This window comes from Fonsecaea nubica (assembly GCF_001646965.1).
Source record: "Fonsecaea nubica strain CBS 269.64 chromosome Unknown Scaff26, whole genome shotgun sequence".
Lineage (NCBI taxonomy): Eukaryota > Fungi > Ascomycota > Eurotiomycetes > Chaetothyriales > Herpotrichiellaceae > Fonsecaea > Fonsecaea nubica.
This window is the reverse complement of record NW_019173699.1, coordinates 303,594-326,939: the sequence shown is the minus strand read 5'-3', so window position 1 is coordinate 326,939 and position 23,346 is coordinate 303,594. Positions and strand designations below refer to the sequence as shown.

General features: G+C 52.5%; 7 protein-coding genes across 7 annotated transcripts; 3 read left to right on the top strand and 4 right to left on the bottom strand.

Annotated features, from left to right (window-relative positions):
* Window positions 1–1,549: 1,549 nt before the first annotated feature.
* Window positions 1,550–2,100, top strand: AYO20_04867 (hypothetical protein; the record flags this gene model as incomplete). The annotated part of the gene is made up of 3 exons (XM_022643162.1): window positions 1,550–1,714; window positions 1,827–1,913; window positions 1,990–2,100. 3 exons carry the CDS (start codon window positions 1,550–1,552, stop codon window positions 2,098–2,100), a joined length of 363 nt encoding a protein of 120 aa, XP_022500973.1.
* Window positions 2,101–2,766: 666 nt separating this feature from the next.
* On the bottom strand, window positions 2,767–3,815 carry AYO20_04866 (hypothetical protein; the record flags this gene model as incomplete). The annotated part of the gene is made up of 2 exons (XM_022643161.1): window positions 2,767–3,722; window positions 3,779–3,815. The coding sequence occupies 2 exons, from the start codon at window positions 3,813–3,815 to the stop codon at window positions 2,767–2,769; spliced, it is 993 nt and encodes a 330-aa protein (XP_022500972.1).
* Window positions 3,816–4,174: 359 nt separating this feature from the next.
* AYO20_04865 (hypothetical protein) lies at window positions 4,175–5,590 on the top strand (the record flags this gene model as incomplete). Its single annotated transcript, XM_022643160.1, has 2 exons — window positions 4,175–4,309; window positions 4,406–5,590. The coding sequence occupies 2 exons, from the start codon at window positions 4,175–4,177 to the stop codon at window positions 5,588–5,590; spliced, it is 1,320 nt and encodes a 439-aa protein (XP_022500971.1).
* Window positions 5,591–6,418: 828 nt separating this feature from the next.
* Window positions 6,419–12,066, bottom strand: AYO20_04864 (hypothetical protein; the record flags this gene model as incomplete). The annotated part of the gene is made up of 3 exons (XM_022643159.1): window positions 6,419–6,644; window positions 6,711–6,819; window positions 8,118–12,066. 3 exons carry the CDS (start codon window positions 12,064–12,066, stop codon window positions 6,419–6,421), a joined length of 4,284 nt encoding a protein of 1,427 aa, XP_022500970.1.
* Window positions 12,067–16,811: 4,745 nt separating this feature from the next.
* On the bottom strand, window positions 16,812–17,288 carry AYO20_04863 (hypothetical protein; the record flags this gene model as incomplete). Its single annotated transcript, XM_022643158.1, has 1 exon — window positions 16,812–17,288. One exon carries the CDS (start codon window positions 17,286–17,288, stop codon window positions 16,812–16,814), a length of 477 nt encoding a protein of 158 aa, XP_022500969.1.
* A 197-nt stretch (window positions 17,289–17,485) lies between these two features.
* Window positions 17,486–18,292, top strand: AYO20_04862 (haloacid dehalogenase, type II; the record flags this gene model as incomplete). The annotated part of the gene is made up of 1 exon (XM_022643157.1): window positions 17,486–18,292. The coding sequence occupies one exon, from the start codon at window positions 17,486–17,488 to the stop codon at window positions 18,290–18,292; it is 807 nt and encodes a 268-aa protein (XP_022500968.1).
* Window positions 18,293–18,860: 568 nt separating this feature from the next.
* Window positions 18,861–20,382, bottom strand: AYO20_04861 (hypothetical protein; the record flags this gene model as incomplete). The annotated part of the gene is made up of 2 exons (XM_022643156.1): window positions 18,861–20,321; window positions 20,371–20,382. 2 exons carry the CDS (start codon window positions 20,380–20,382, stop codon window positions 18,861–18,863), a joined length of 1,473 nt encoding a protein of 490 aa, XP_022500967.1.
* Window positions 20,383–23,346: the final 2,964 nt, after the last annotated feature.

Below are 23,346 nucleotides of genomic sequence, written 5' to 3'. Positions count from 1 at the left end.
TTACCATATCGGGCATGTTAGCCGAATGATTTCCACCTTACCTTGCCTAATAGATTCAATCAAGTTATTCAACTTACACCTTTGAGAGCCAGAAAGGTGAGGTAGGCCTTTGAGAGCCAGGAAAGTGAGGTAGGCCTTCGAGCCAGGAAGGTGAGGTACGCCTTCGTCCGCTGATTGATGCGATCAGGGTACTCCATACTATCAACGCTTTCGTGGCAACAGCCTCGTAAACCAATGGTCTAGTTAGTCCTCTTGGACTCCATCCTCGTAAGGCCGCCGGTCTCAACGCCTGATTTCATCATGTCAGTTATGTACCCGATACATCTCTGAACTACGGTGCTTCGGAACCATAGATCTTGATCAATTAGCCTCAGTATGGCTGCCTCGGCAGCGCGTACAGCAACCATTTCCTCGAGCCTATTTAGCCAGTCATCTTGGTTCCATTAGAAGCTTAAGAAAGTAGACGCATACTCCCAGTAGCTGCGATACCAACCAGCAATTTCCTAGCCCATAATCGATATACGAAAATCCCTGCCCTGCGTTGTACCATCCTGCACTGTGTCGACAATGATATTCTTTCGCTGAACATCTGAGTGGCAGAAGGTGGGTGAATGATCGTCAAGCGCTGGGGCTAGATGCACCTCGAAGAACTCTGCCTAAGATGGATTTCTTCTATTCATCACCGAAATTACTCGCGACCTTTTCGCCAGGCCAATGATCATCTTGCGTCCTAGGTGGATGGCCCAGTAGTTGTTGGGTCACCATCTGAATTCCAAAATAGATGATAGGGGACCGGCCCTCGATGGATACTACCAGAGCATCCGGACGACGGTAAAGAGTGGAGTGATTCAAAAATCTCTCGAAGCCTGTCACTGATTTGTACTTTGTCCCTCTCTCCTAGTGTTGGCCATAACTCGTTCAACGGGATACGTCCATGACAATGAAGAAAGCGGCATTAGCACTATCCGAATGCCACATTGCATAGAGGTTCGGAGTAGTGATGTGAGGGGCATTTCTCTCAAGGAAGAGCAGATTCTCTCCCTCCAATTGACACAGGTACTTTCCATACTCGATCGCGTATGGACCGATCACAGCCACTTTGTGAACTGAGAAGGGTTCGTTCCCGTGAATGACGTTTGGGCAATTGCGAATTTGGCCTTCGCTCGGTAGAGAAGCAGGTAGGTTCTCCGAGTCCATTTGGGACGGGATGTCCGCTTTGCGGTCCATCTAAATCTCAGGAAGTGATCTGGATTTGGCGTCTTGGTACCAGTGACCACCCCGTGATCCCCGTGACCCTCGTGACCCGCTGAGCCCCTGCCAAGTCGTGCCAAGAAGACGTTGCACAGGAGACATTCGACGTCATCGTGCCTAATGCCCGATGCTTCATGCCTCAGGTGGTCGTGTCGCAGCCTCTTCCCCACTTGTTCACATCTCTGGAGCCTGCACTACTCGTCTCGTCGCGTTGACCGAGTAAACAAAGCCTGTCACACTGGTATACTTCCCAGGTTCACAGATCCCATACCTGGAAAAAAAAAACAGGACGAACAATATGCCGCCCTCTCAAATCCAGATCGCAACCTCGTCGCTTCAGCGGTTGCTGAAGGAGGAAGCCTCCTATTACAAGGAGCAGGAGCAGCAAGAGGCACGGATTTACAAGCTGGAGAACGAAGCTAATGGGAGTGATGAGAATCATGACTTTAAACTCAGACAAGAGGTGTGTCCATTGACCGCGCGTATTCATGCAGCCACGAAAAATGATCTGGGAATATTGAACATTTTCTGCTGCTCGGTGCCGAGGCTGACCACTCCTGGACCCTGTCCTACAGCGCAAAGCACTCGAAGAAACCAAGATAGTGATCCCGACGCTGCGCGATCGCATCACAAACGCCAGGGAAAAGCTTGAGAACCTCCTGGTGAGTCTCCAATACTCGTCGGGCGGTACATGCCATGAGATTTGGCTGACGGCAGGGTGTCTTTCGTGGCGTGTAGGATACAGCTACAAACGAAGACGAACGGAACGCTGCGGTTGAAGTACTCAAGGCGGCAAAGGAAGCGCAGAAGGATGATCCAATCGCTGGGGAGGAGAGGACCATGTCGTGATCTACAGTGTCGTTCTCTCCAAGACCCTGAGGGCGAGGCATGACGACGAGAACGAAATGCGAATACGGCGAGGCTAGGTAAAAGCGCACTGCGGTATGATCGGGACCTAAGTTCGATGATCGAATGATGTGAGCATTGGAGCATCACTTTCACCACTACCTTCCAAATGGGAAAAGTCCTCATGTTTTCTGGACATAAGACACAGTAGGCTTGATGCCTGCTTCTTTGCTTTCAATTCTGAAGCGTGATCCGCCTCCAGCAGTCAGAGCACACGAGATTGCCGGACTGCCCGTGGGTGTTGATCTAATGGCACCTAGCCACCAGGTAGCAAGATATTGAAAGGCTCACTGAACCCTTGAATCCTCGCTTGCTGCAGAGTTCCAAGATCGTCATCGGGTGATGGTTCTCTCGCGACTAGTTCCATAGCAGCGCGAGGATCTTCGTCATCACTGCCAGACCCAGATATAGGTCCAGTGATTGTACAGGGAATGCTCCAGCTGCGAAGTCGGTCAAGGACCAGTTCCGGGACGCATTCGAGCCGGAATCCTTCTCGACCCTGAAGACAAATGTTGTCGATCGCGGTCGCTGTATACCTGCTTGGCAGATGCGAGGCCTTTCGTGTCTGCACCTGCAACGGTTTGCTGGCGAATAGTCCTTGCAACTCGGCTAAGTTGTGTCCATGTCGTCTGTAGCGTTCTCAAGAGCTGTGCCTGCGGCGTCCTTGACACTGCCGGCCCCCGCGAAAGACAACCCTGCGTTTCCATGCATATCAACGTCCTCGTCGGCCCGCTGCGGCGTAGCCCCTCCTCCGGTACCAGGTCCATCTAGCGGATTCGACCGAGGTGTCAGCACGCCGCTTCCTCTGAGCCCAGCTGGCAAGGGCGTTGGCGCGTCATCTATAGGTCTGGGTGTCCCAACCGTAGAGAGCCCGTCTCTTTCCCTCTCCCCTTCGTCACCCTCTCTTTCCCGCTCTTGGTCTGCGTCATCCTTGTCGCCATCTGGGTCTGACTCTTTCTCGTCTCTAATCACCCTCCGCAGCCTCGTTCCCTCGTGCATGACTCGTTCAAACTGCTCCCTTCTCTCGGCCCAAGCGACCTTCAACTCCGTGCTTTCACGTTCCAACTCCTCGATTTCGGCCTTGAGTTTTTCGAGATTCATATGTTGTTCGGCTCTCGTGACTTTCAATTTTTCATCTCGGGTGATCTTCTCCGCTAGCACATCATAGGTTTTTCGAACCGCTAGAGTCTTCTGCGCCTCATCAAGTTGTACTCTCAGATGTGACAAGTTCTCTCGCACATCGTTGGCAGTTTGTTCAATCTTGAGCTTTTCAGAGGCATAGCGGTCGCGCTCGCGGGTGTTTGCAGCGCGGAGGAATCCTGTGCGGGCGATAGCGGATTCAAAGGCTGCGAAGTCGAGGATCACGTCCTCGCGAAAGCGTGTCAAGGATTGGAGGAAGTTCTCATGTTCGTCCCCAGACAGTTCTGCGGTCGCTGCGTCGTCGTCTGACGGGCTCAGTCGCGACAAGAAAGAGGTTATAGGAGTAGTGGGGGCAAGAAGGCGTTTAGATACCCGTTTGAAGGGCCGCTCTTCGATACCTAGAAGCCGCGTCGCATGGAGTTTGTCTGCAAGACGTAGTCAGAACTTTTGTGCTTGTTGAGTTGGAAACAGACATCCTTACCTTCCTCAGCTTGGTCTAAAACTGTAAAAATCGCCATACCCTCTTATTCTTGGAAAGTCCTTGGTATCGTGGTTATGGATTAAAGCCGTGTTCGTCGCCTTTGGGTTCAAACAAGTGGTGAATGGAGAGTGGTGAAGGGAGCGCGTGAGGCTGAACTACGCCGCATGCGGAAACTGCAAGGCTGTCACTCGAGCGGAAGTTGCGCTTGTTCCGACCCCACGATTCACTCGTGGTGCTCTGTTACAGGGTGAGGACTTCAGCTCAAAGTCACATCTGTGACATACTCGGTGACATGATATAGACCTCCCTTCCCCTCCATCTTTCGCATGTCCTTCTTCTTCCACGTCTCCGAGGACTGGCCTGCTCCCACCAGCTGACCACGGATCAGCCATCACCATGCCTGTCGACAGCCTGCTTGACATGGCTCGCCGGGCCTGTGTCCGCAATGTGCACCGGATAACAGACATTGGCGATATCGACTATGACCTGATTAGACCCATACTGCTCAAGATTGAGAGCCCTGAGAAACTGGTAAGTCCCGCCCTGCACATTCGGTTGTGTGTGTCCCATACCTCCACCCCCGTATAGTTCTTGAGGCCTGTCAACGTACTGATCAGCCACCTATAGCACCAACTCGAGCTCTCGTCTCCGCAAATCATCGGTCACGACGCCGAGATCTGGCTCAACTTCATCAAGCGAGACATTCCCGACTGGGATCTGAAGCGCCATGAACCGTCCAACCCGAAGAACTGGTACAAAGTGTACAAGAAGCTGAAGGCAGAGGCAACTAAGGATTCCTCGAACGACGAAGCTATGTTGAAAGCCGCGTTGGCGGATATTCAAAAGGGCAAAGAGCAGAACACAGCGGTGATTGCAAGCACTGCCCTCAGTGCGGGCCTACTTTCGAGCAGCAATGCTCCTGGGCCTTCGCGAAGAGCCAGGATTCAGTGGAACTATATATCGGGTAAGACGGGCGCGAAGGGCTCCAGTAAAATGACCTTGATGGAGAAGATTCGCAAGGAAGCCAGGGATGCAAAAGCTGGCAAAATGAACCGACCGATGCACGAGCTACAGAAGAAGCAGACGGGGGTGGTTAAAGCGCCGGCGCAATTCGTTGAGGAGGTGAAGAAGATGAAGATCGTGCAGGCGACCGAGGCCAAGAAGGCTCTGAGTCCGCCGCTCAAAAGACCCGTGTCGGGGATTGGCGCATCTGGTAATGCGGGATCATCGAGGCCGCCGATGTTTGCTCCCTCCACGCAAATACCGAAACCGAGACCTCAGCCTGCCGTTGCCGGTGGTGGAAAGCCATATGATCTGACGAGCGACAGAGAGTCAAGATTACGGGCTTTGAAGTCGGGAAGACCAATCAGCAGGGTCGATCCGGAACCGTACGAGACTTCTCAAGCCCAAGCCTCGACCTCGAATTCAGCGAGGGACTTACAGTCTCCGCCCAATGGTGTACAGCGGAATTCTCAAAAGCGGAAGAACGGGACAGTCCCTGGAAATTCGCGAGGAGTTGAGGATACAAATGGCAGCTTGACCCTCGATTTCCTCGAAGACTCGGATGGTGATGACATCCAGGACCAGCCACGAAGAAGACGAGAGTCGGTAGAGAACAAAGTGGAAACGCCGCGGAAGCTACTGAACCCGAACAATGCCCTTGCCAGCGAACTCCCGCCCCGTTCGCGGAGCCCGCTGAAGCTCTCCCCGGCACCGGGATCTCGGGCACTGGGTTCGCAATCGGTGAAAAGAAAATATGAAGCACCAAACCTCTTTTACACAGCCCCCAATAAACGACCCAAACCAGTATGATGGGGTGTGCGTGAGGGATTAGAACGATGACGATAGAATTTGAAGACTGAAGACCGGACATTACAACTGCGAAGAAGCAATTACTAACCAGGTTGGGACATCATATTTCGGGAAAGGAAGAAGAAGAGGCACGGCACCCATCTGGAATTGAATATTCGAGCAGCAGAATCAAACACATCTTTACGCGCGCATTGCATGAACGGGTCTATCAATGTCTTCAATGTTACCAACAATGATATGTGAATACTTATGTAGGCACCTAGGTAGGCGGCACCTACGAGTAGGTACGTGGCGATATACGATATACGGGACACGAGGTACTCTGACTGACCGAGATGAGGTGAAATGAAAAGAGATGAAATGAGATGCTGATTTTCTGAGTTTCTGTTCTTGTGTATCTCTTTGTCATTGTCAAACCGCAAACTGACTGCCCTATCCTTGTGGCGATTTTGTCTGGTCGCCTTGAGTTGGTTACGTTTCGTTTCGTTTCATCCCCGTGTCAAATAGTGTCAGTGCCAGAGTTAGAGTCAATGTCTCAAGTCTCAAGTCTGAAGTCGAAGCATGGGCCATTGTGTGTCATGTCCATGTCCATGGCTGGTTATTTCGTTCCATGGCTTTCATGGCTCGTGCCATCTCACGCCACTTTGATCCTTCTTCATTGTGACTGACTTGCACATCCTCTCCGACGATCGCGCGACACATTCTCCCTCGCCGCCACCATTGCCCTCGCTCATCTGCCTTGTGAGCATGCACACGCACAAGCATGCACACCCGTCGCCAACCCTACCCTCTTCCACCCCGAGAGTGCTGTCGCCGTCACAGTCGCCGTCACCTCCCCCCTCTCAGCGCCAGCACCAAGTGTAACGTATTTCCACCTTCGAGACCATAATCTTCGGCGGTTTTCTCGTCGGCCCTGTTTACCACACGGGAGTATTCACTTAGCAGATTGCCCACACCAGCACTTCGGGGTGACATTGTATTGGAGATCCAGCTCAACCCAACCTGCCCATCCGACCCCGAATACTTCTCACTCACGCCAACATGTTTTCCTCCTCTGGAAGAAGAGAGAAGGGAAAGGAAAGGAAAGGGAAGAGGGATAATAGAATGTCAGAAGACGTACATCTGTTTTCCGCCGTAGATCAACCGCTGCTGGACGGGCGGGATGCCTTCTTTCTCCTCGACGCGCTCTTTGATCCGGTAGACCTGTTTCAATGCCGCAGGGACATCATCTGTCAGAACTTGTGATACTTTCACTCAAAACCGCCGCGACTTGTCAGAGTTGCAGTCCACCTCTTTTCAGGTTTCAGATCCCAGTCTCCTGTTCTGCTCCCACTTATGTGCATGCGTAGGTGGTAAAGGTAGTGAAGGTGACGGAGAGGAGTGTCCATTGAGGACTATGCTTCGCGCGAGAGAGAGATGGGTAGGCACACCTTGTAATCCGGCTCGATATCCAGCTCGATCTCCTTTCCCGTCAACGTTCGCACCCTGTTTTCACAAAAATCGTCCAGTCGTCAGTCTCGTCTCGTCATCCATCGTGTAACACTGTAGTAGAGCTTCCCGCCGCAAACGAAAAAGTTTCGTGTTTCAGGGGAAAGACAGGGGAGGGGAGGGAAGGGTTGTGCATTACTTGATCAGCATGTTTGCGTCGTGCCCGAGCCGCAGCAGAAAGTCGGAATTCGAAAGGGAAACGAACAGACGCTGGCCGCGGAGGAAGTGGGGTTGTGGTTTCTGAGGGTGACACAGATAGTGAGGGTATTCAAGGTCTTCGCCGCTAGAGGGAAACGAGTTATCAATGGCACGGACGAAGAAAGAGCTTGGCTAAATGCGAGGACCGCCGGGGTGTTTGGAGGGTAGAAAGAGTTCAAGTGACTTGTTGATGAAGTGGGTGAGTGGGCGAGGCCGCAGCCTTACGGATAAAGATGGCGGGGCTCGCCAGGCTGCTTGTTTACATAATCGATATCAATCCTCAGCCTTGCCTCCTCGCTACAAGAGACCCGACGGCGCAGACTGAAAGTAACAGGTCAATTTGCATTGTGACATCGCCAAGCACACAGAGGCTTCATACAGTAAGATACTCGCTTGAACGCCCCAGAATACAAACAAATGTGGGGGTATGTGACAGACATATAGGTACAGATCAAGCAAAAGCTTCCTCCCTCAGGTTCTTGCCCATCCATCCCATGCTTTTGCCAACAAATTCCTTTTGGCACATCCAATCCCACGCCCTGAGTCAAAGAGAACGCCATCTCCCATTTGCCAGAAAAGGGAATGGAATGGTTTCGAACCAGTAAAAACGATATCCCAAGCTGGTGCTGGATTTCGTCCTGTAATCCACTGCTTGCGCAGAAAACTGATTCTTTCTTTTTTTTCCATCATTGTCACTTGTACACATTATGACTAAAAATCGTCTTTGGATGGGTCAATGTTTGGGAACGCATCGTGAGTGAAGGGAGACCTCAGAACCCGCGCCACGGATCTCTCGATTCGTAGCTCCCTCGTGTGGAGGAGCTTGCTGCCATCATCTCACTGTGCAGCAATGAGTCCACGGGGCTGATGCTCTCTCTTCCTTGTTCTGCGCCCCAGTAGCCCATGTCCTTTCTTTTGGGTTGCCCTGATCGCATAAAATTGAAAGACGGCCGACCTGAGGATGTGCCTTGCTCGTGTTCAATGAAGGCGTCCATCCTCATGGTCGTAGTTTGGTTGTTATCCATAAAGGTCGGAAGGGGAGGCCTGCCTGAAGCACTGGCCTCACTGCCTCTTCGGCTGCTAATCACGCTTTGCATTCCCAAGCTGGGCGTATATAAGCCACGGTCGGAGGAATAAACCGCCGTGGAATGAACACTTTGCGAATAATTGGATCCCGGTCCGGGTAGACTTGGGGTTACACCATTTGTGGAGAAGCTCCTGAAAGAGCTGGGTGGCGCTCGAGGCGCTGTATTGCTTCGCTTTCGAGAGTGGCGAGGAATTGTTGGTGGTAGAGCAGGATCCGTCAAGGGATCATAGTAATCGCGAGTAGGGGGTCGCGAGTCATGTACGGGCACCGATCCATCGGTCGTGAAAGACCTCGTGCCGGCAGCTGACTTAGCAACGCCTTTCGTCAATCGAATAGAGTCTCGAATTGGTCGCCTGCGAAGTGATCCGGCAAGTGACGGTGCTGGAGCAGGCGACACATCGTGTTCCGGAAGCGGAGGCGGTGGTGGGATGGCGGTGAGATCGTTGACGCTGAGAGGAGAGTGCGATAGGAACGACAACGCCGTCAACCATATATAATGTCGTTCCTGAGATGTCGCTGTGAACTTTAGGGCACGCTGAGGTGTCAAGATAAGAATGGACCTGTTGAAGCTTGCTCCAGTTAATGCCCCTTTGGGCATCGGATTGTCATCCTTGACATCGAGGACGGACTTGATCATTACTGGTTGACAGTTAGCTTTCGGACAAGCACTCTTCATAATGGAGAACTCACGTTTTCGACCACTCTTGCCCATCAAGGCGGTCCCAGACGTTGGCTGCTTGCTGCTCCACATGACCGCACGCTCATAAGGCGCAAGCCAAACCCATCGTTTGTGACGGACGCCGTTGTTGGTCACACTCTGAGAGATCTCCTCGACACTCTTATTGGCATCCCAATCCGCCTTCTCTGTCACCCCGAACGATTTTCGTCTCCTTACATATTTGTACATCCATTCTCCGACCATGGTTTGAGCAATAGAATCCACCACCGATGTCTGCTGCATTGATAGCACGTCAGAATTCTGTTTGGTGTGACTGCGCTGTCGACTAGGGCCCGTTGCAATTGACGGCCGAGGAGCGCTTGCTTCCCGCGGATTGCTGTATGGCTCAATCACGGGTGCCGGTGTCGTTGTAGGCATCTGGAAACTTGGCATCTCCGGGACAATCGAGACTCTTGGTTCCAGGGGCGGTGATCGACTGCGTGATTTGCGAGCTTGCGAGTGAGGTGAAATGGCTGGTCCTGATCTCGCCTTTCGCAACATCGGTTTGGCGAATTTGCTGTTCCTTGGTCGTTTGGTTGGTGACGCGTTGCTGCTGCCGGGTGAACTTCTTCCACCTTCACTGATGGATTTGCCCACCTTGGCTGAGCTATACCGCAAGGGAACGGGGAAGGGAGGTGGGTTGTTGCTCTCCAGAGAGCCGGTGGTGGATTGGGAGTGTGATGACTGGTGCGCAGCGGCTCCACTCGATATCAAGGCAGCTCTTCTCATGTTGTTGGACCTGGCCGATGGGACCCTCTTCAGTTTCAGGCCCATGTTCTGGCGTTGGGACCCTCTGCGTGGGCTGGTCCGAGTCTGGAAGAGAATTGCCTTCATCTCTGGAGGTAGACTGTCTTCGGAAAGTCGGAGATTTTCCAATGCAGCCGCCTCGCCTGCAGATACCGCTGCACTCTCACTGACGTCGTCCAATCGCAGGTCCTGGGAGACCAGTTTTCCAGATTTGAGAACAAATTTCGCGGTTGGGCGACTGAAGATATCGTCTTCTTCGAAGGTATCTTCTTCGATATAATCATCCCGATTTTCAGCGTCGTCATCGAATCCGGCAAAAAGACTACTTGATCTGACGGGCCGTGGCATATTTGAAGCAAAGTCTCTCGTGAGAGGTCCATTGTCGTTCAAAGGAGGTATCTTGGAGGGCCCAGCAATAGCCGAACGCCTCGACGCAAACATCGAACTACCAGGAGATACTCTGCTGCGAGGGATAGGAGGCGGCACGGCCCTGGATGAAATTGGTGGCCTGTAATGGCTCGACAATGGAGCAGGAGGCATCTCGGAGGGTGGAACAATGGCTCGTATGTCAACTCGAATTTCTTCCGTCTGCATAGAAGAAGACTTGTATCCTCCAAGTAAGTGATTGGCAACCTGGGTACTTGCATTCTTGGTTCGGGGTGGTAGCATAACACTAGTTTCGGGTGTGGCAGGTCTGGATGCGGGAGGGATGATGGCAATCAGGGGAACCTTCAGATCGAGAGTCTCCTCGCTCCCAGTGTGTTTGTGGCTGAATTGGTCGAAGACTGGTTGCGCAGCTTCGGTCTGGGTTCCAATGGTGGCGGTCTCGACTCTTTCTAGAGCACTCTCCGGAATGGTAGCTAGCCCTGCGTCGCGCTTGTCAGGTGTAAGGGGTGGACTTGGGAGAGCCTCGACTGTTTGGCAGCCCGAAGATACCATGACTGGTCGTTGCTTTTCCCAGGCGATATCAATACTGTCTTGCGGGCTGACCGGGCTTGGGGTGACACTAATCTGTCTGGCATTTGCGATGGAAATTTCCAAGGGTCGGTGGCCATTAGCTTTGGGTCGAGGATCTGACATCGGCCACGGGGACGCTGGTGGGGAAAATTGAATGGCAGTGTCTACGTATTTGACGCTTGGTCGACGTCGGTTCCCGTCTGTTGACATGGCACCAGAACGATCATGCTCAGGGCTGTCATTGCGCTCCATGTCCTCAAAGTCGACAGGTAGACCCAACACCTTCCTTGCTTTGATGGACAAGCTGGAGGCGGGTCGAACGTGTTCCTCGGGTAGAGCGTCGGGGGAGACCCGGCCATCGTCGTTGTCGAGTGCATTTAGCATGTCTTCTTCCATTTCATCAAACGCCAATTCGTCTGCCAGGTTGATTGAAATGCCGTTGTGGAAACTTAACACCGATACTCGACCTCCGTGAGTATCACTGTTGACTGACGTCGCACTGTGCCTCCGCCCTCTCCGAGCAATGATGGAGCCTTTACTGGGACTATCCATGATACTGTTGCGACTGTGGGCACGTTCGGTAGGGGAAGCAGGGACTGGCTGTTGCTGAGAATTGGCAAGTTCACTCAGCACCACCTTCAAGCGGCCCTCAGCAATGTGGACTTTGGTTTCGAGGCCACGCTTTTCCGCGAGCCACATCTCCTTGTCCTTGTCCCACAATGCCTGGGTCTTGTCGGCGGTTTCCTCCTGGCTTTTGGCCTTTTTCTGAGTTTGCTCGAGACGCTTTCGCAGATCAGTAACATCGCTCAGGGCATCATCCCGTTCTTTCGCCAGGTCGTTGAGGGCGGACAGGGTACCACCTTCGAGCATTTGCATCTGCCTCTTGACTGATCTCGTCTCCTTGTTAGCCTGCAAAAGGTTGTTATTGAGCACCTCATTTTGAGTCTGCGCCGCATGGAGGCTGATTTCCAACTTTTCAATGTCATTGGTGCGACTCTCGAGGTCCCGCCGCAACGACAGGATTTCGGACACCAAGGAGGCATGGAGCGTGGGTGTAAATCGTCGTGGGTCGAGAGGAGAGATATTCTCGTCCAGAGCAGGGTTAGAATGGAGTGAATCATTACTTCGTCTTTTGCTTGCTCGTTCATCGGGCATTGGAGGAGGCGTAGATGAGGGCGACATGTCTTCGTACCGGCGGGAACGGAGGGATTGAGAACTGGACGGTGTTCGATATGGAGTGTCGGTCGGTGAAGGTAGCGAATAGCTGACCTCGGGGTCCATTATTCGTCGACAGTTGTCGTGCCCTCGAGGAGACTCAGGGTTTCAGGTGCAGCCTGCGTAGGGCATACACATACTCTTGGATCGCTTGAATGGCTCGTCCCTGTGCTTCTGATTTGGGCAACGAATAGTGACATGAATCACTACTCAGCGAGCCGTACAATACATGACGAGGAAAGGCAACAAAACGACTTGAATGCAACAACCAAGCCAACAGGGTTTCGCAAAATCGCACAGTGGACTCGTGAAGGGCTTCAAACAGTGTTGCGGTCGAGACGGTGAGATGGTCATGCAAGATTGACGAGACAATGGACAGAACAGAACCAACGCTCATGCAAGCGCGGTCAAAGGAACGGACAGTCTGCAATAGGATTGACAGATGGACAGGGGAAAGCTTGCTGATCTGATTCCAGCCTAGTCTGTGTGAATTGGGGGAACCTGTTCAAGGACCAGGGTGACGATTGACGAGGATGCTGCTCTGAAGCGAAAAGAGTCGAGAAAGGACCGACGAGGCCGGGGCCTGATCCTCTGCCTTGGGTCGAGCGAAGTCTGCTAAAAGTGAAGCTTTGCACAAAATCCAGTACGAGTAGCAGCCATTGGGAAAGACTGTCTATCGCCCGCACTCGCGTCTGCGAGCGGAGTCCATGGGCCTCATGGGCCTGTTGGGGCCTTTGAACTTGCTGCAAATGATCGTCCGGCATACTCATAGGCGCAAGATTGGGTCAGGAAATGATTGGGCATGAAGGCATCAATCGCGGGAAAATCATTTCTCAGGGGCATCGCTGGGCGCAGGCGAGGATGGTCTTTCTGACCAGGGACTGCAGGGTGGAGTTGACCAAAGTGAAAAAGGGCTACCACGGGCTTAGGTAGGACCCAAGTGGGAGTAGGGGGAATGAGGCTCGCGCACGGACAGTGGTGCGCGGGGCTACTAACTAGGGACCCAGGAAGTAGGCAGGGTTGCTGCCGTGGGCCATGAGCCTTGGACCTTTTATTGGGTGTGGGACGGGGGCTTCCGTCTTAGCCCGGAAGGAACCACGCAGCTTGCCTAGTCTGTTTTGCAGTTTCTCGGGTCGTTGAACAGCTGGGGAGTTCCATGGTGGTGGCCACGCTGGAAGTGGTGATAGTGGCGTCAACGTGGGACAATTGTGGAACTGAAGAAGAACACATGGTGCTTCTGTACGAGGGACTGTTATCGTGGCGCAGAGAGTGTTCTACGAGTACATACCTACGAGTAGGTATCTAGAGAATTATCACAGAGTGACCACAAGATCGGGATTCCAGGCTTCAGGCCACTGCAGGTCCGATTGAGCTAATACCCTAGCAATGCCTACCTAGGCACTGCTAGGTAAGTAGTTGTACTTGGGTACCTGGTGGGCGGTTTTAGGGTCTTTTCAGCAGCAACGGGCCGGTCTGGAGTCAAGTTCCTGGTGGCATGTCTAGTGTGTTTCATCTTCTCCACCCTGCGCCACTGGGCTACCACCACCGGAAGATTCTCACCAGTAGCTGGTCGACTAGGCTTTGTGTCTGGGGGGGCTAGTCAAGCTTGGACCTGAAGCTTGCCAATTGATCGAAGTATCAAATTTGACAATTTCCTGGGTCAGGGAAAAAACACTGATACCCTTTCTCGTGGCTATTATTTGGCAGTTGTACCTCGTGGGTGATGGGTATCGATGCGAGGTCTGGAATGTGAGTGTAAGAAGAGGGTGTGTAGGAATAACGAAGGGAGTGGTCATTGATTGGCTGTGATTGTGCTACTGTACGTACAGACCTGCATACAGTACATACATGCAAATGAAGGCGTAGGTACCTTTAGGCATGAGTTTAAGCAGGTCTCCCTGTAGGTCTCCCTGGACCTGTAGCCTGTAGGCTGTAAGTGATCTCGCTCCCCCGCGCCCTTCCCCTTCTAACTCCGCCTAGGCTTCCTGCATCTCTCCCTAGAGACTCGTAATCCTGGTAAATGCATCGGACAAAGACCACCGTCACGGACTCACGGCATGCAACATGAACTGTTTGCTCCCCCCAGGTCACTTCCGTTGTCCGTGCCACTTACTTGTACAAGGAAGGTAGGTGGGTATTCGTAGATGCTCGTAGGAAGACTGGGCTTGACTGGGTGTTTGCTTTGCTTGGCTCAAAGGGGCCCGCATCATCATACTGACTCCATCACCATCATTATTGTCATGGTCATGTTTCTCCTTGTGTCTGTCTCTGTCTCTCTCGCTTCTCCTCTCATTCTCGCTTACACCAACTGTCTTTCCTAGTCATGACCTATTTGGGCCACCATCCCGTCATATCGAGTCAGCCTGTGTCTTGAGTGTTTGGATCCTTTTTTTCTCGTTTGCGTCTGTTAGGTACTAAGCTTTGCCGCAACTCCGTCCCTCGTACTCCATCGTCGTATGGCCCCTCGTAAATGAAGCCATATTTAGGGTTTTTCTTTCTTCCCTCTACTCGTAACAAATCTCTTCTTGTTTGGCATTAAATTCTCCGAAGTCAAGGTTTGGTTGGCTGATGTTGTTCCCGACAAATGCTGATCATGCTCCGTGCACCGACAAACCGTCGCACACACTATCAGTCGCTTGCCCTACTCGTACCTGTCTGTGTCTGGATATCAACAAGGATGAATCCTACCAAGCCTCCCAACTAACACTAACCTTTTCATCACACTTTAACATTTGTTTTATCACACTCGTCAACAAATAGTTGTATGCACCTACTATTACACCTTGTCCCATCACACATTTTGAAATCAAAGGCGAACAACAATAACAACAACAACAACATCACAAGTTCCTTCGCCAATGCCGCGTTGCCGCAATAATGTGTATGCCAGACTTGATCTGCCAGTCCTCCTATCTCTTTCCCCTCCTCCTTCCGGTGGTGGCTTTTTTCTTTCTTGGTATTCCATCCCGCTTGTTCGCCTCGTGTTCCAAGAGCTTGTTAAACGTTCCCGGACCCCTCTTCCCCCCCTTCGCTTGCCCTCTCGGTGCCCATGGATCATGGACTAGGTTCTTGTTATCATGTCGGTTGTGTGTGACGTTGTTTCACCTTCCCTTGCCCTGCCATTGTTACTACCAGGCTTGCCAGGTTTATCCACGGCTCGTTGGGCATCGTGGCCGTCTCCTCGTAGTTTGATTGCCCACCACGGGTTTCCTTTCCCCTGATGTCGATCAAACTGGAGTTTTACGAGCATGATGATCACCCTACCTACCTCGTACCGAGTACAGATGGAGTCTCTCGTATCACTTACTCATTCTACCGAACCTCCCTCGCCTCGCCTGGCATACCTGTCGTGCCCGGACTCGAGGAATACCCAGGTAGGTAGAAGGAATGGCGCCAACCACAAACTCCACAAAATTTCCTTCCCTCTTCCCTTTTTTTTTCTTCTAGTAACCAGTTCCTCCACAATCCCACAAAACGCCTCACTTATTTATTCGACAGGGAATCATCCTCAAAGTGACACAGGGTCGGTCAGAGACGTGCGGAGGTACGGATCACGAGCACCGAGTGCTCTCGCATAGAAGTCTCTCGGAGAAAGAAACGCCTTGATTGTCAGTTGTTTAATGATCAACTGATGAAAGGAGGAAGGAGAACGTTAGTTGGTGCCGGGGGTTGGAGCCATCCTCCGAAACGTGTGAACTGGTACCGAGTACAATCACACAATCATATAATCTAGCCTGTGAGTTGTATCAGTGCCCAGTATCTATTGAACTATAGGTCATGCGTACTCCGTACTCCGTAATGCCTAGGGGAAAGACACCGTCGGTTTGTCATTACTCATCAATATTCTACTCGTACCTCTCGAACCTCCACCTAGGCTCTTGTCGTATCCGATACCAACTCCTCACCAGCAATGCATTGACATGATCCTCCAGCTCAGTGCGAGTACGAGTACTGAAGTGATAGTTTCTAGGTGGTACATCTATTACCTACAGGTACAAGGAGAGAGCCCTTCACCGTTCATAGTAAGAGTTCTTTCTCCAATGCTTACGAAGTACTTCTCCATGGTAATTTTTGGTGGATATTACTTGTACATGATATGACGGACGGCCTTTCTGTCATTTGATTCGAAATACGAGTTGGCGAGGGCACCACTCACCACGACAAAGTCATATTTTCTACCGAGGTTTCGGTCGGAAAATGGCTTTGGGAACTTACTTCCCATACTGCAGTGGACCCGATATGTGATGGGCCGTCCGCTGCAGTTTCAGGGGTGGGAATCGACGAGGTGGCAATTTAGATGGATTATATTCGATGACGACTTTATTTCAGAGCTGAGCGCCTACTACTTTGATGTCAGTTTGTCTTGATATAGGACATAACAAGTCGCAACTTACAAGCAATATTTCACTTCGTTCCATGAGTCTTGGAGTATCAGCTCGACCTGGAGAGACTCGAACTCGGAAAAGACTTTGGTCCAAGACAACCTTGTTCTCCTCCGGTTGTTGAGAGTTGAGTTGAGAGTAGCGTTCAAAAAGGCGAGGGTAACACCCCGCAGATGCCCAATCGAGCACACTTTGTGGTTGGCCATCAAGCCAGATGATGTTCCGGGGAGAGAGTTCCAGATGGCAGAGGACAAGGTCCATTTGTTGAAACGAAACTCGCGCTGACGTGTTGAAGAGGCGAATATTGAACCACCTCTCTAGGTCTTCCATCGAGGCAAACGTCGGACATTCCGCATCGCCAAAGAGGGTGCAGCAGGAAGGTCCTCCGGCGAGCAAACCAGGTATTTGCGACTTTTGAGATGCGAAGTGCTAGAGAATTCGAAACATGTCACGTATTTGAGCTGGAGTGGTAATAGCCTCCTTTCTTTCTCCTTTCATGTAATCCATGACGATATAGCCATGCCTGTTATAGTCTTTGAAATATCGGTATACTCGAGGGACATGCACAATGCCAGGATCGAGAATCTCGTATGCTTTCATCTGATTGCGAGCTTCATCCTCACTCAGCAGGAATCCAAACTTAGCAACCAGGAACTCATTCCGTCCGAGCACCTTGTTGTCACTGGCCGGATGACTGAGGACATTGTCTGGTGTAGCTTGTCTGCACCGCTGTATGACCTCAGCATCGAGAATGAGGTAGTCCATGTGATTCACAGAACTTTGCGGACTGACAGAGATGAACGATGGAATGAGGTTCTCATAGCCTTGCCACAGTCGATTTAAAGCAGAAAGATTGGGGAAGCTGACGACAAGCCCTTCGAGGAGAATGACGTCGTATTTTGACATTCCGTATCTGTTCGATACGAGCCCATGAAATCTACGCTTATCCTAAAACAGTATAGAGTGCCTGACGATATCCCCGCGCCCCTCTTTCGCAATAGGATGCCGATTTCGCTACATTACTGTACATATCAATCCAGGTGAGAGGAGGAGGAGGGGAGAGAAAAAAAAATACCATCACAACTCGATCAAGAAAGAGGAAAATGTCCCTCACAAACCCCCCAAAAGCCCTTCTCACCGATGTCTTTGGCACCGTGGTCGACTGGCGCTCGACCGTGACAAAGTACCTCGACCTCTCTGCGTCGGAGGCGCTCAATTCCCCGACGGCGTCGATCCCGAGCGGCGTGCGCACGGCCGCGGCGCAGGTGTCGTGGGCGGCGGTCGCGCAGCTGTGGCGCGTCTCGTACTACAACTTCACGCGGACGTACGACCCGGCGGCGGCGCAGCGGGACCCGTCCAAGTTCAAGACGGTGGACCAGCACCACGTCGAGGCGCTGCACGGGCTCCTGGTCGACCACGGGCTCGACGGCCTGTGGACCGACGACGAGGTCCAAAAGATCAGCATGATCTGGCACTTTCTCGACCCGTGGGCCGACTCGTCGCCGGGCCTGGGCCGGCTCAACGCCCGCTTCGAGACCGCTACCCTCAGCAACGGCAACACCGCCCTGCTGCGGGACCTGGCCTCGCACGGCAACCTCCCCTACAAGCACATCATCTCCGCCGAGGACTTTGGCGCCTACAAGCCCCACCCCAGCGTCTACCTCGGCGCCGCGGAGAAGCTGGGCCTGCAGCCCGGCGAGTGCGCCCTCGTCGCCGCCCACCTGGGCGACCTCAAGGCCGCTCGCGGCTGCGGCTACCAGACCATCTACATCGATCGGCCGCAGGAGGAAAGCTGGTCCAAGGAGGACACGGAGGAGGCGAGAAAGCAGGGCTGGGTCGACATGTGGATCGGCCTCGACGAAGGGGAGGGAGGCTTTCTCGAGATCGCCAGGAGATTTGGCATCCAATAAACCAAACTCGATATATAAAACCCCGTTTTATACAGATGAAAACTAAGAGACAAGGCTTCGCAAGCGTCCATTGGCTTTACCACACGAGTCCAGGAAAGGAATGAGATGAACCATGATTCTTCAAAAGTGTCGTGGTCATGATTACCGAATACATTAAGTACTTCGGATTACCTCGTTATTGCTATAGTAGATATTTCCCCATACAAACCCCCAACTGGTAGTGTCGCTGTGTTGTCGCCGGAGGTCCCACTCTTGTGTTGTGTTTATAAAGAGAGTACACGCTTTTCTCCCAGGTAGATAGACAGATAGACAGTCAAGTCAAGTCTCGTCTCCTTTGGCTCCTTGTACAATTTTGCGTCGATTGTCGAACATTCACTCACTTCACCCACTCGTTTGGGCCACCCATTCCCTGACCAGCTTCAATGAAGCATTCCTTGTATGTGACGTCTCTTTCTTCGCAGTAGCTCCAGTGGTTCGGATTGCGGGCAACTTTGATTGTGGCTGGTGTCTCCTTGTCATCTCTTCTTCCACGCAAGCGAGCTCGAGCTAAATCCCCAGCGTTGTAGCGCTATAGCGCCAAATGCATGCTCGGGGCGCCCATCTTCTTCTCGGCCTTCTTCGCCGCCTTGTACCACTTGGCGTTGGCGTCGCTGTACGTGGTTCGCCTCTTAATCACCCTGCGCGGGTGGAATTCGCCGTTCTCGTCAAAGCCCGCGTCTCCGTCGTCCTCGTCCCCTCCGTCTCTGGTGCTGGCGGGACTGCCCACGCTGGTCGTCGCGGCCGCGGTGGTCGGCGTGGTGACGCTATCCTCACCGCCCACGTCGGGGGAATCGACATCCGCGCCGAAGATGGCGCCCATGCCGGCCTTGTCTCCATTGGCGCTGAACGGGTTGGCTGAGGCGCCCAGGTTGTTGCTGTCGAGCGTCAAGCCGTTCACTTTTCTGGTGGTACCCTCAATCAGTTCCTTCTCCTCTTCGTCCGTCAGAGGTTCAATGTCGGGAACCGGCCCGGCGGGGATGATCAGCGTCCATCCAAAGTCGGTTCCGCCGTGCACCTGACGACCCTTGGCTCGGAGGTAGCCATACTTGTAGACTTCGAAGAAAGTGGTGTTTTTGAACACACCACCATTGGTGCGGTCGGACGTGTCCCAGTAGAGGTTGCGCAACCACTTCGAAAGACGAGGGTAGTCGTGCCGGATCATTTTCAGATTGCAGTTGAAGATGTTGTAGTATGCAACGTCAAAACGCGCGAGGGTGGTGTATAGCCTGATGTCCGCTTCGGTGATCTGTCCGCCAAACAGGTATGGTTGGTGGGCGGGATTCTTCAGGTGTTCCTCCAGACGATCGAGTGACTTGAACAGAGGGTAGACGTTGGCGTGGTACGCCTCCTGTGTGGTTGCGAACCCTGTCTTGTACACGCCATTGTTGATTGTGCTATATACCCACTCGTTCATGGCATCAATCTCTGCCCTTAGGTGCGGAGGGTAGAATCCCCCGCCAGGTTTGTTGACCTCCCTCTGATCAGGTTCTAAGAAGTCGTCAAATTGATCATAGAGCATGCGGATGATCTCGGACGACTCGTTGTTCACTATTGTCTCCGTCTTCTTATCCCATAGCACGGGTACGGTATAACGGCCAACATATTCTGGATCGGCCTTCAAGTAGAGTTGCTTCAGGCCCGTGAAGCCATACAAGGGGTCGGCCCCCAAGCTGCCGTTTCGGCCGGTGAAGGTCCAGCCATTCTCGGTCAGGTCGAAGTCGGTGGTAATGAGCTGGATGACGGGCTCGAGGGACTTGAGTCCGCGGACGAGGATTGTTCGATGTGCCTTGGAACCAAGTGTCAGCCATAGATCTATCTCACGGGGATGTTGGAGCTGGCCTACCCAAGGGCATCCGTAGTTCCCATAAAGGGCATATCTGTCCTTTTCAGGTGTGAACTTGGAACCTGGCTCTTTGGAGATCCAGTTACGGAACTGGCTATCTTTCCGGCGAAAGTGGCCGTCTGCATCGGCATGCTGATGCGTCGGTCGCTGGCATCAAGTCAGTCGGGGTTGGAAAGACGGACATCGGCAACCTTACTGAGTCCCCCATGGTGTCGAGCTGGAGCTTGATCGTAATTGTCAGAGCCGAGTGAGAGAGGAATCCGAGAGTTCAGGAATCCGAGGTGCACTGAACAGAATGGGCAGAGATAGTTTAGAGCTCCAGCGCAGGATACACGAAGTCGCTTTGTGCTTGGACGCGGGACGATATCATGTGCAGAGAGATCGGTCACACCAACCAACGCACAACAGGGCCAATATATGCAGTCGATGACAGCAACGAGAAAGAGAGGACGAAGGGACGAAGGTGAGGATTTCAAACCCAACCTGAGGCCTTTCCGCAGGCCAATTGTTCAGCTGTGCCTCGAACGTCTCAGCTTCGGGTATGGTGCTTACTCGATACTTTTCAGGCTCTCCGCGCGCCGATTCCGCCCCGCAACAGCAGTAGGAGTTGAAAGGGCGCCTGCACGTGCATGAGGCTGCAATGCCCTTTCGGAGTCCGTATTTCTGGTTCGAGTCTCTTGACTTGCTCGTCGAGCTTCAGCCGAGCCGTCTGGGGGCCGTCTGGGGGGCCGAGAGAGCGTCTCTAGTTAGTTCGTGGTTGGCCATAAACAGTAACCGCCAGCCCTCCCAAGTTGTACCGAGTGCTCTGTAGGCATTGGGGAAAATCATCGACGTCATGGTTGCTCTGGCCGTATCTTGAGGACACGCATACGGCAAGGAGAAAATGATTATCCCGCTGATGTGGCGCTGGTGGCACCTCTTCGAGGCCTACCAAGGACAGACGCCACTATCTGGAGGAGGTGAAGGGTCTCCTACTAATACCAAACAGCCTCATCCTGTTGAGATAATCAAAGAAAGCTCTTTGCTCTTCTCATTGCGTTTTTGGGAATGCGGGGTGATGGGCGACGAAGGGGTTTCTGACTTGACATGCCCGCCTTTGTCATCTAGTTGGCTGCAATGGCTGGTACAACTGAGCTGGATAACAATGAGTGCCAGGAATTCCGTTGCTGATCGCCTCGTGGGCAGTTCACATTGAAGCAGTTGATCTGAATGATCTGGAAGAGGTCGGAATAGCCATTGACGGCACAGGACAATATTTGACGCTGGCTTAATATGAATTCCGCTCGAGGACTGCATGCGCTGGATGATTTGGGAAATTCTTGTCCAGCTGGGTATAGACAAACAACCTCAGCTGGTTCGAGTCGTTGTTTGCTTACCTACGTCCATGCTCGTATACTCGAGAATGAGAGGCTGCGTTCCATGCTGGACTAGTGTCGAAGACGCAATCCTGGACAAGCGACAACAGCCACGACTTAGACTGGTACTATCTGAAGGTGTCCCGCGATGTTACTACGATTTATTCAAGGCAACTATTGCTCCACAAGGAGCTCCTTCGCTCTCTTCTGATGCATCTGGCTTTACGCTTGCAATTGTGCATCAAATCCACAGGCAACCTTATCCAGAGTGCAGCTAGGCGCATGATAGCGGTGAGGTAGAGTAACCCATTGAGGTGAATAACTGCATCGTCCACCCTCTACTGTAGCGCTGCTTTGCTGTCCCTCTTGTTTTCACTAAATATCGGAGTCGGGGTTGTTTCGTTGGTGCAGGTGCGCGTGCTTGGACAATCCAGTCGTGGGTAGGCACAGATTTCACATGAATAACCTGGGGGCCAATAAAAGAGGAAGGTGAGAGTTCATTGTACAGAGAATCGCCTCGCTTTTGGCGGCCAAGACGTGGTGATCGGCAACGCCTCGCATTGATGACTCTGCATGGAACTCGGCTGTGACAGGCCTTGTGGAGGGAAGACACAGAGAGAGATGTGACCCCACGTCGAAGAAACAATCCACATTCGTCCAGCCACAGGATAGCAATATCAAAAAGGCTCGCAGTATCCGAAACTTTTGTTGAGTTGGTTTGGATTTGTCAAGGAAACCACGTTATCGACCACCCCAGCCACCTTGATAGAGAGCTATCTTATCGGATAAGAACGACGGCCCGTCTGGAAGATGGCAGGACGTCGAGCTTAAATCAGCATCAACGAGATTCGGGTCTTTAGGGGGAGTCTGATGAAGACGGGAGATGTTCTTCACCATCATCAAGCCAGGTGAAGTTGCTTCTGCGATAAGGGTGGAGGAGGGGCGGCGTGGACCGAATACCTATTCTCGCCGAAGCAGAAGGCTTAACCGTTGAACATTATGTAGAATTGGATGGTGTGTTACCTTGGATGCTAAACAATGCAGATGGCTATTGCAGAGATCGCATTATGATTTGCTTGTTGGTGAGCAATATGCCGGAAGCCAGGAGTTGTACACACCACTATTATTCCCTGCTCTTTTTTCGATTGCTTGCGTCGAGCTTCCCATGAAGCGCCAAAGGTTCGTGTTTCTGTCCACCCAACCCACCATCATATGGCGCCTGCATTATGCAGGGAAAAAAAAGCTTCGAGGTTGACACTGTCGCCAGCTGACAAGTTGTGGCCAATGTCCATGGTGCGGGTGATTTAGCTTTGGGCGGAGCCCGCCACGCAAGCCGAACATTATCAGATATTGATTGCATGAAGCAATGAATGGTGAGAAGCTGTCATCGCTTCACCGTATTCTTCAACCACGTAAACAAGACATGATCTGCAATAGCATGGCCTTGATACATGAAGGACCCCTCCGCTTGTGAAAGGCCACCGAAAGGCGGCCGCTGCGCGTGGCCTGACTCTCACTCACACTGACTGCGAACTGCGGGCAATCTCCTGGCTTCGCGAGCAGTCAGTTGGCCCTCAGTACTGCCCATCGGACCCGTCTTCTCTTATTTCTCCGACGGTCGGATCCCCCTATTTATCTTTTCGTCTTGCAAGTTCTGACACGGACATTTCTCACAGGATTATTCGAGTTCCGAGATTCGGGTAATGGAGACCTCCTCCAACGGAATGATGCAACAGTGGCAGGGATCTGGGGCAACCGGGGATCGAGTACGGTGGGACATGGTATTACTCCATAGGGAGGACCTCCATTCGGAATGG